Here is a 10,404-nt window from a genome sequence, read left to right as displayed (position 1 = left end):
AGTTTGTTTATAGTTTATAAGTGTAGCTTTCATTTTCCAGCCATTTTATTTAGGCTTCGACATTCCTAAAAGTTGTGATCTGATTATCGTAAAGAGGAAAACCTGTAAGAATCAGAAACGTGTTTGTTGGTCTCAGAGCTTATTTTCTGCAATAATCCCATTGGGTTTAAATCACAAGCATCTGAGTGATGGTAACAACTTCTGTCGCTCTTGGCGTCACATTCACCATGTTCTGATGCACGGCTGCGCGGTTGATGTACAGACTCTCCAGCAGGGCGGCGGGAACCTTCAGCCCCTCGGCTTCAGCGTACAGCGCCACATTGACGGCCTCGCTGAAGTGACCCCGCGCCTGCGTCCAGTCGCCCTCTCGAAACGAGGCATTGCCCTCTTCTAAGAGATCACACACCAGCTGAACCACAAACCCCTGACGAACAACAACAGGACAGAAGAAAAGAGAACGTTTTTAACATTTGTTTTGCGTCTCAAACTGGAGACTTCGGAGAGCAAATGTGAATGTGTCTCTATGTGGATAAGCGTGCCAAATATTTCCTCAAGCCTAACCTCATAGCCTTCAGGATCCGGATAAGGCAGAGAACACCTGCAGACACGGATAACAAACCAGAAATCAACACTACGACTCAAATAAGACAGTCAGCAGGAATGACTGATCCTCAAAACACAGTACTTGATGAAGCTCAGTGCTCTCTGGATCTTCTCCCGGCGCTTCTGACGCTCACCGCTCATGTTTGACCATCACAGACCTGGAAAACAAACAAACACATGTGCAAAGGTCCACGTTTACCAGCTGTTCACCACTACACTCTCAAAAGACACCAATGCTTTCTATGTGAAAGGGTGCATTATTAACCAAACAATGAGTCAAAACCCAGTTGGCTACAGAGACAGCATTATTATTATTATAGCATTATAAGAACGATTAGCTAACATTTCTGTTAAGCTACGAAAATGGTATTTCTGAATGATCAAGACTTTTTATTTTTAGAAATCATTAGACAAAACATTAAAGAAACGTTCCATGTTATCATTTTGCAAACAATATGGGAAAGCAGGGCTCGCAAAATGTAAAGATCCCTGGTCGCCCTTTGTGCAGGTCTTAAGATTTTGGTGCCCGTAATTTAGCCCATATTTTGATTTAACTAGCTCAAAAAAATAAAAATAAAGTTTTATTGTCAATCAAAAATATTTTCAATACACGTATATAAACAAATGTGAAGGAAGGAATTTTATTCTCTATTTACAGGGTATTTGCACATTTTTATTTTTTATTTAATGCAATTTATGACCCACTTTAAATGTAAAATGAACACTGTATGAGTTTGGTTGGACAATGTCTATGGTAACATACAATACTGAGCCATAAGATGACATGACTTACAGTTCATATACAGGTTTTCACAAAAACAAAAATCTTATACAACTGCATTTCAGCCTTTAAACCATTTTTTTTGAAAGACGATAAATCAAGGATATAAATTATGTTCATTTAAAATGTATAAATATTACTGTCTTAATTGTTCAGATTTTCTGAAGACGTCTTGAAATTATAAGACATTTCTTATACCACTTAAGTTTGTTACTACTCACTTTAAGAGTTTTTAATGATCCTGGAAAGTTACTTTTTAAAGGATCAAAATACTATCTATGTTGATGCCACGATTTCAAATGAGAGAGGAAGTGACCAATATCGGTATCGGCAGATAAGTATTGTTAAAATCAGTATCTGCCCCCCAAAAAAACATTTTGTTTTTATAATCCGAGTCTTATCTTGTCCCTGTCATCCTGTTGGACTGTGAGCTTCTGTCACCGACACAGATTCCTCGTGAGTTCTACGTGTAAACACATAACTGGCACAAACTCTTTCTGACTAACGTTACAGACTGAAACACGCCCAAACTCACACGACTTCACTTCCTCCCACACACAGTTTCCACAAAAACGAAACCGAAGCAGCTGGAAACAAACATCCAGAATGACAACACAATAATCCATAAAGTCGGTCACAAAAGCAGAGGATAAAGGATAAAGTTAACATTAGAATCGCAGCTGTGGACTGGAAAACTTTCCATATGACTCCAGTTAGAGTCTTTACTCACCTGTCTGGAGAAAACCACGACAAACAGCTCTTTCCTCTGACTTTCGAGAGTGTTTGTCTGGCGGTTTGTGTGCAAAACACTAGTGTAACCGCTGACAGATAATTATCTGATCGATCTCAAGACATTTGCCAGTGCATTTCTGTGAACGCTTCCCCGCTCCCTCTCCGTGAACCCGACTAACGTCTCCAGCTAATAACGGCTCGCGGTGACTCCGCCAGAAGGCGCTCGGTGGCTGGTAGAGCCCAGTCCCTAATTCAAATAAGTTCAACTCTCTGGACGTTTTTTCGCATTATTGGGAACGTATATAATATAGGAAATGTATTATTTTGAGCATGTACATTTATAGAATTGATAACCTGGATACAAATTAAAATACACTATATCAAAGATTATAAAATTGTGTCCGAGTAAACCATGTCAAGGAATCAACGAACAACTGTGATTGGTTCATCCTGACCGGCGCTGAGTAAAGTAACACGTATCACGTGACAGTGACGATGTGCTGAATTAACGGTTGTTAAATATTATTTTATTTTACCTGTATCTTAGAACTTTAACTTAATTTTAAACCATTACGTTTTTGTCGTTTATATTTGTTTAGTACTTGTATATGTTGGAAATCAATTAAAAAAACAGTTTAAATGTAACATACTATGCCTTAAACGTTTTAAATAAAATAAATCACTGAATATACTCTCAAAAACACGCATTGACCTGTTTTTTGTTTTAGTAAAAAAAAAAAAAAAGAAAACCTGAAACCAATTAGTTTCGGGGTTGAAAAGCAACCCGTGTCAACAGTGTTAGAGCGCCCAATCCCACAGGAAAACTGCGGTCAGGACCTGGCAACACTGGTTAGTTTGTTAAATAAATGTGTCCTTGAGTTTTGGTTGATTACAGTGGCCTTGAATTCCCTCCAAGCAGCGCAGTTACTCTACAATAATTTAGTCACTGTGAATAACGTATTTTTAAGTGATTACACTCACGCCACTCTTTAACATGAATTATTATTTAACATTAACATTATTTATAAGAATATTTTACGTTTTAACATGTACAGTAGGTTTACTTGGGATGAAGTTATCAGTGAAGTTTAATTAATATTATGAAAATATTTGAATTACTTATTTACATTGTTAATAATAGTAAATAATGTTAGTAAAATGTAGTGGGTTTGATTGTAATGTTTGTCAGATGTTATCTTTATAATACATATGAACTTTGTTTCTTTAACAGGAGAGTTAAAATCATGTTAAACTCTTGTGTCCATGTGTTTTTCTTCAGGTGGTGTCCAGATGGAGTCAGATGATTTGGCAGATCTCACTGACTCATTGGCCAAGTAAGTAAATTCATGCAGTCATGCATCATTTAGACAAAAATAAATCAACGTATTAATTTTTAAACAGCAGGAGAAGACAAATTAGATCTACACATTTAGCTGTCATTTGATCCAATTTAATCAAATTGAGACCAATGTCAGGTTATGTGACTTGAGTTAATAATAATAATAAAAATAACCATCCAGATGACATTTAATACAGGTTTGCTTTCAGCAAGAAAAAATATGATTTGTGTCATTCACAAATTTAACATGAAAATGCATCAAATATGAGGTGAGAAATAAAATTAGGAATTATTCTTCAGTAGTTTATCATGCAAAATCTTTGTGTTCCCCTAGGAATCTTTGGATTTTTCCAAGTAATTTGAATATAGAATTTTATTAAAGTATCATTTTTAAAATTTAAATATAATTGCTTATACTTTACAGTAAAAAAAAAAAAAAAAAAAAAAAACAGGAACAGACTAAGTCACAGCGCTGGCACAGGCCTTTCAGGTGCTGAACCACATCTGACTCATCCTCCAGAATAATATTAATATTTCTCTTGCTTTTCGTTAATTTGGTGTTTTAAAATCTACCTGATTGCTGAACTTTGTCATTTGGTGCATGATAGATGTTTTCAGTTTCTTAGCTGATTGGTCCTTTGGTTTTGGTTCATTGCTTTATCTTCCTCATTGGTCATCTGGTGTTGATCCATTGGTTCATTGCTTTATCTTCCTCATTGGTCATCTGGTGTTGATCCATTGGTCCATTGCTTTATCTTCCTCATTGGTCATCTGGGGTTGATCCATTGGTTCATTGCTTTATCTTACTCATTGGTCATCTGGTGTTGATCCATTGGTCCATTGCTTTATCTTCCTCATTGGTCATCTGGTGTTGATCCATTGGTTCATTGCTTTATCTTCCTCATTGGTCATCCGGTGTTGATCCATTGGTTCATTGCTTTATCTTCCTCATTGGTCATCTGGGGTTGATCCATTGGTTCATTGCTTTATCTTACTCATTGGTCATCTGGTGTTGATCCATTGGTCCATTGCTTTATCTTCCTCATTGGTCATCTGGGGTTGATCCATTGGTTCATTGCTTTATCTTACTCATTGGTCATCTGGTGTTGATCCATTGGTCCATTGCTTTATCTTCCTCATTGGTCATCTGGGGTTGATCCATTGGTTCATTGCTTTATCTTACTCATTGGTCATCTGGTGTTGATCCATTGGTTCATTGCTTTATCTTACTCATTGGTCATCTGGGGTTGATCCATTGGTCCATTGCTTTATCTTACTCATTGGTCATCTGGCGTTGGTCCTTTGGTTCATTGCTTTATCTTACTCATTGGTCATCTGGGGTTGATCCATTGGTTCATTGCTTTATCTTCCTCATTGGTCATCTGGCGTTGGTCCTTTGGTTCATTGCTTTATCTTACTCATTGGTCATCTGGCGTTGGTCCTTTGGTTCATTGCTTTATCTTCTTCATTGGTCATCTGGGGTTGATCCATTGGTTCATTGCTTTATCTTACTCATTGGTCATCTGGTGTTGATCCATTGGTTCATTGCTTTATCTTACTCATTGGTCATCTGGGGTTGATCCATTGGTCCATTGCTTTATCTTACTCATTGGTCATCTGGCGTTGGTCCTTTGGTTCATTGCTTTATCTTCCTCATTGGTCATCTGGCGTTGGTCCTTTGGTTCATTGCTTTATCTTACTCATTGGTCATCTGGCGTTGGTCCTTTGGTTCATTGCTTTATCTTCTTCATTGGTCATCTGGCGTTGATCCATTGGTTCATTGCTTTATCTTCTTCATTGGTCATCTGGCGTTGGTCCTTTGGTTCATTGCTTTATCTTCTTCATTGGTCATCTGGCGTTGATCCATTGGTTCATTGCTTTATCTTCTTCATTGGTCATCTGGCATTGGTCCTTTGGTTCATCCTTTGGCTAGAGTTCTTACTAGACCATATTAGCCCGGTCCTGTCAACACTGAACTGGATCCCTATCAAACATTGTATAGATTTTAAAATCTTGCTCATTACTTATAAAGCCCTGAATGGTTTATCACCTCAGTATTTGAACAAGTTGTTTTTACATTATAGTCCTCCAAGTCCACTACATTCTCAAAACTCAGGCAATTACTATAATACCTAGAATATCAAAATCAACTGCGGGCGACAGATGCTTTTCCTATTTAGCGCCTAAACTCTGGAATAAACTACCTAACATTGTTCGGGAGGTAGACACACTATTGAAGTTTAAATCTAAAGTAAAGACCCCCACTTAGCACCTGTTTCTCTAATGAGTGGGGAGCAAAATATTTAACTTTGCACATTCCCATCTTTTTCACATTCAAAAAGAAAAGTAAAAACAGACCAGTGAGCAAACGTTTCATACCATAGCTTTCTTCAGTTCTCATAGAACAAACAACATTTTCACAATTACAAATTGTCACCAGCTGAGCTTATACAATTAAAGGGTTTTGCCACTGAGCAAAAAAAAATTAATAAAAACCTTAAAGAAAACATGTAAGATCCATTTCTTCATTTATTCCTAAAGGGGACATTGAGGTCAAGATATTGTCAATCAAAAACTCACCAGCCAATGAGAACCCACAGCTTCTAGCCCCGCCCCCTCGAGGGATTTTGATCAAGGATGGTGAACAAAAACAATAGTAAACAAAAACTTCAGAAGTGTAAATGAAAACTCTTGACAGCGCTTTTGTAAGTCCAGATCATCAAAAGAAAGAAGAAAACTGTTAGCAATTAAAGCATACAGTATATTATTTAACAAATTAAGTTCACTAATTGTATTGTTCTTTATTGAAACCAAACAACAAACAAAATATAAAAGTATAAGTGTTTCTTTCAATAAACCAACATGAAAAGGAAAAGGTAACTTCATTAAATTCCACAAAAGCCAGAAATTTTTTTATATACATATTTTCAGTTCTTCTGATTATCTGATTATGACAATCTTATTATCATTTCCCACTCCCACAATACTACCATTATTACATGAACCTTATAATATACTGTCATATCTGAAGTATTTAGAAGTTCAGCTGTTGATTTAATATCTAGAAAATAAAATAATCCATTAAATTTCAACTTTATTGTTTTATCGTGGTGCTTAATACATGTAATATAACAATATTTTTGCACAATATCTGTATCATTAACATTATTTTGCCAAATTCGCACTGGAAAGGTGGCATAGGAGTGCTTCAGAAGTGGCATTTAGATGCTCAGAGGTGCCATGAATGCACTTACACAGCGTTTCACAACATTATACTTTGATACTAGAAGCATTACATCTGTACTTAGAATTGTTCAGAGCTTGTCTGTGTATAAGAGCTAAGCTTAATTGCGTAGACGACACAGTTTTGAGGTCGAGTAGAGACCCAATCCGAACCCAGGATAGAGCGGCTGAGTGAATGTGGTCTGTACTCTGTGGATGAGACTCATTGTGTCTGAGACGCTGTAGAAGGACAGAGTTCCTGCGCTGTGATCCACAAACACTCCTATTCTATTACTGGACACTAGAGGGAGATTACAGTTGATGTTGTTGTGACTAAATGAGCACTTCGAGGGAGAAGAGAACAGTATCCAGGACTGATTATTACACCCGAATGCACACTCCAAACTCTGTCCCTTTCTCCTGATGCTCTTATATGCCACTGCCACATACACACCTGCACTACCGCTGTACTCCAGCTCCCAGTAACAGCGTCCCGTCACACTCTCTCTACACAACGCCTGAGCGTAATCAAAGCGCTCTGGATGATCGGGATAACCATAGTATGTGTTGGTGTAAGTGATCACTGTGTTCCCCTCAGAGAGGTGGAGGCATGGATGCACTGTGTTTGGATCCAGAGAGAGCTGATGGAAATCTGGTGGAAACAACACAACACAAAACACAGTGTGTTTAATTGCTACAGAAAAGGCTTAACAAGTGTTTGTGTGGGTTTTTCTAGTAACTCACATTGTAGGAACTCCTTTCTGGTGTCATATTCAGGAGTCTGAATGATCTGGACGGTTTTCACTACGGACACCAAAACACATCTGCTGTTTAATTCCCACACCAACGCGAAATTAAACCTACATATACTGCATTTTAATATTCAGTTAATGGTGGTGAGTTCAATTAATATTCACCTGATCCAGATATGTTTTTCATAGTCTCTCTTAAGAACTGGTGTAGTTTGTCTCTGAGTTGCGAGACAGATTTCATCACATCGTCGAAAGGCACATGAGAACCGCCAGTGATGCCTTCGGTAGATCCAGAGAGAGAGGCGGACGACAAACTCTACACAGACAAAGACAAAAACTCCCTGTAAGTAGGAAAGATTTTTGAAGTCCTCAGTCTTTGAGACCAGCAGTCTGCTGTGTTTGAGAAGATCTGTTACCTGGAGGAAATGAATATGATCATCCGTGTCTGAAAGTTGCTTCAGTTCGGCGTCTTTCCTCTTCAGTTCATCGATCTCCTTCTTCAGTCTCTTTAGTTGTTCTTCAGCTCGACTCACTGCAGCTCTTTCCTGATCTCTGATCAGCTTCATCACCTCAGAGCGACGTTTCTCAATGGAGCAGATGAGTTCAGTGAAGACCCTCTCACTGTCCTCCACCGCTGTCTGTGCAGAGCGCTGTTACAGGACACACATCACAATCAGCTCATTCACTAATGGTTCTCACTGATTGATTAGTCTCAAAGTAATAGTTCCTCCATTTACTAAACTGAATTAGTTTTTTTTTCATACAATGAGATTGTTCTGTCAAGCTCCAAAATGAACAGCACTCTCTTCCACCCTCAATATCCATGGCCTGAAGTGCCCTTGAGCAAGGCACTGAACCCCCAGTTGCTCCCCGGGTACTGGATATATAGCTGCCCACTGCTCCTGGTGTGGGTTCACGGTGTGTCCACTCCTCACTGCTGTGTGTGTTTAACCCAATGCAGAACACCAATTCTGAGTACGGGTTACCATACTTGGCAAATTTCATGACTTCAGTTCACTAAGCCTGACTGTAGACTTTTATTTTATTGAAAGGAGTAGCTCAGACCTTCTTCTTCTTATACTCTTTGAATAAAGGATTTCAAAAAGCACTAGAGTAAATAAATCACGGCAGGATTTCCCATCCTTTTCCAGCTGTCAGCAGATTCTCTTTCTCACCTTATGAGACTCCACCGCCTCTCTCAGCTCCTGAAGATCTTTCTCTCTCTTCTGAATTCTCCGATGAATTTTCTTCTCTGTCTCCTCTAAATGTGCCTGTGTGAAACAAAAATATTGTTAAACCAGAGGAAAGGCGGGATGCACAATGCTCTTCCATGTTAATGGAAGTTGATGTCCTAAGAAGCCTAACTTCATTGTGTTTGCTTTAAAAATCATCTTGCTTATGTTAATACACAAAAACGTCTAAGTTACGTATGTAACCCTCGTTACCTGAAGGGAATCAGTCAGACAGAGACAGATGAATGAGGTCTTGTCCGAGAGCCCAATCACCTTCGAGTGGTAACAAAATGAGCCAATGGTAAACATTGTACCTTGGTCTGCGGACTGATGAATGGAATCCCGTACAAAACGCTACATGGCTTTCTTCCAGTGACCTGTGCGAGTGATAGCACCCTGTCATGAGGCCAGCATGAGTGAGGGCCTTTACCTAACACAGAATGGACTGGGTATCAACCCTGCAGGACATCAACAGTGCTGGAGGAACCCAGGGTTCTGAACTCAAGAACTCACCTGAGGGGAATAGAGTGGAATGGTGCAGCAAGTGGACTGACACAGAGCAGGTCCTCACTGGCCCGAAGAGGTGAGTACCTGGGAGGACACAGGCTCTACACAGAGATTATTATATACAATCTTGCAAATGTGTTAGATGTTGCCCAGTCCGCAGCTCTACAGATGTCTGTTAACAAGGCGCCATGCACCAGCGCCCAGGAGGAAGCTAAACTCCTAGTTGAGTGAGCCCTCACCCCTAGGGGGCATGGCAGGTCTTCAGCCTGATAAGCCAGGACAATAGCATCCACTGTCCAATGGGATAACCTCTGCTTGGAGACAGCCTTACCCTTCTGCAGGCCTCCATAACAAACAAAGAGCTGGTCTGAGGTCCTGAGGCACTGAGTTCTGTCCACGTTTACTGGACGGAGCAGCGCAAGGGCTTGGTCTGCCTCCTCCAGGGCCAGCGCTTGCAAGTTCACCACCTGATCTCTAAAAGGAGTTGTGGGAACTTTGGGCACATATCCAGACCGGGGTCTCAAGATAACGTGAGGGTTGGCTGGCAGAGGGGACTCTATACCTTTTAAGGTAATCAAGTCTCCATCTTAACACATAGATGGTCATTTCCCCGCAATAAGAGCATGAGTCATCCACGAATGCAGTCTCAGCATTCTGAAAACCCAGACACGTGACACAGCGATTGTGGCCATCACGAGGAACCATATATCGACCGCACCCAGAAACCAAGGGGCAGAATGACATCTTTAAAAAGACCCAAACACGGGAAGTCGTGGCCTAAGGGTTAGAGAGTCCGACTCCCAATCGAGAGTTGTGAGTTCGAGTCTCAGGCCGGCAGGAATTGTAGGTGGGGGGAGTGAATGTACAGTTCTCTCTCCACCTTCAATACATGACTTAGGTGTCCTTGAGCAAAGGCATCGAACCCCCAACTGCTCCCCGGGCGCCGCAGCATAAGTGGCTGCCCACTGCTCCGGGTGTGTGTTCACAGTGTGTGTGTGTGTGTGTTCACTGCTCTGTGTGTGTGCACTTCGGTTGGGTTAAATGCAGAGCACAAATTCTGAGTATGGGTCACCATATTTGGCTGAATGTCACGTCACTTTCACTTTTTTTTAGAAGTTCTTCAGTGGTGCTGAAGTGCTCAGGGGAACGCAGGAGCTGAAAACAGGAAGCTCTTGAACCGCTGAATCACGCTGTCACACCAACACCAGCTGATTTGCTTTGTAAGCACTCCGGTGA

General features: G+C 40.2%; 2 protein-coding genes across 3 annotated transcripts in view; both read right to left on the bottom strand.

Annotated features, from left to right (window-relative positions):
* zc3h7ba (zinc finger CCCH-type containing 7Ba) overlaps window positions 1-2,341 on the bottom strand; it is an 11,068-nt gene extending 8,727 nt beyond the window's left edge. The window contains exons 1-4 of the mRNA XM_052537736.1: window positions 2,115-2,341; window positions 686-761; window positions 562-598; window positions 227-424 (exon numbers count right to left, since the gene is read on the bottom strand). Of these exons, the coding sequence (XP_052393696.1) occupies window positions 227-424; window positions 562-598; window positions 686-744 (294 nt within the window). The 5' untranslated portion in view covers window positions 745-761; window positions 2,115-2,341. The remainder of the gene's footprint in view (window positions 1-226; window positions 425-561; window positions 599-685; window positions 762-2,114) is intronic.
* A 3,564-nt stretch (window positions 2,342-5,905) lies between these two features.
* LOC127942149 (E3 ubiquitin/ISG15 ligase TRIM25-like) overlaps window positions 5,906-10,404 on the bottom strand; it is a 35,681-nt gene continuing 31,182 nt past the window's right edge. Inside the window, exons 2-6 of one of the 2 annotated variants that reach the window (XM_052537758.1) lie at window positions 8,605-8,700; window positions 7,846-8,079; window positions 7,595-7,745; window positions 7,422-7,481; window positions 5,906-7,329 (exon numbers count right to left, since the gene is read on the bottom strand). In XM_052537758.1, coding sequence (XP_052393718.1) covers window positions 6,800-7,329; window positions 7,422-7,481; window positions 7,595-7,745; window positions 7,846-8,079; window positions 8,605-8,700 — 1,071 coding nt within the window. In that variant the 3' untranslated portion in view covers window positions 5,906-6,799. The remainder of the gene's footprint in view (window positions 7,330-7,421; window positions 7,482-7,594; window positions 7,746-7,845; window positions 8,080-8,604; window positions 8,701-10,404) is intronic. The other variant, XM_052537775.1, reaches the window with a different exon arrangement.

This window comes from Carassius gibelio, chromosome A3 (genome assembly GCF_023724105.1).
Source record: "Carassius gibelio isolate Cgi1373 ecotype wild population from Czech Republic chromosome A3, carGib1.2-hapl.c, whole genome shotgun sequence".
Classification (NCBI taxonomy): Eukaryota; Metazoa; Chordata; class Actinopteri; order Cypriniformes; family Cyprinidae; genus Carassius; species Carassius gibelio.
Note: the sequence above shows the minus strand (reverse complement) of the source record. Positions and strands in the feature narration are given on the sequence as shown.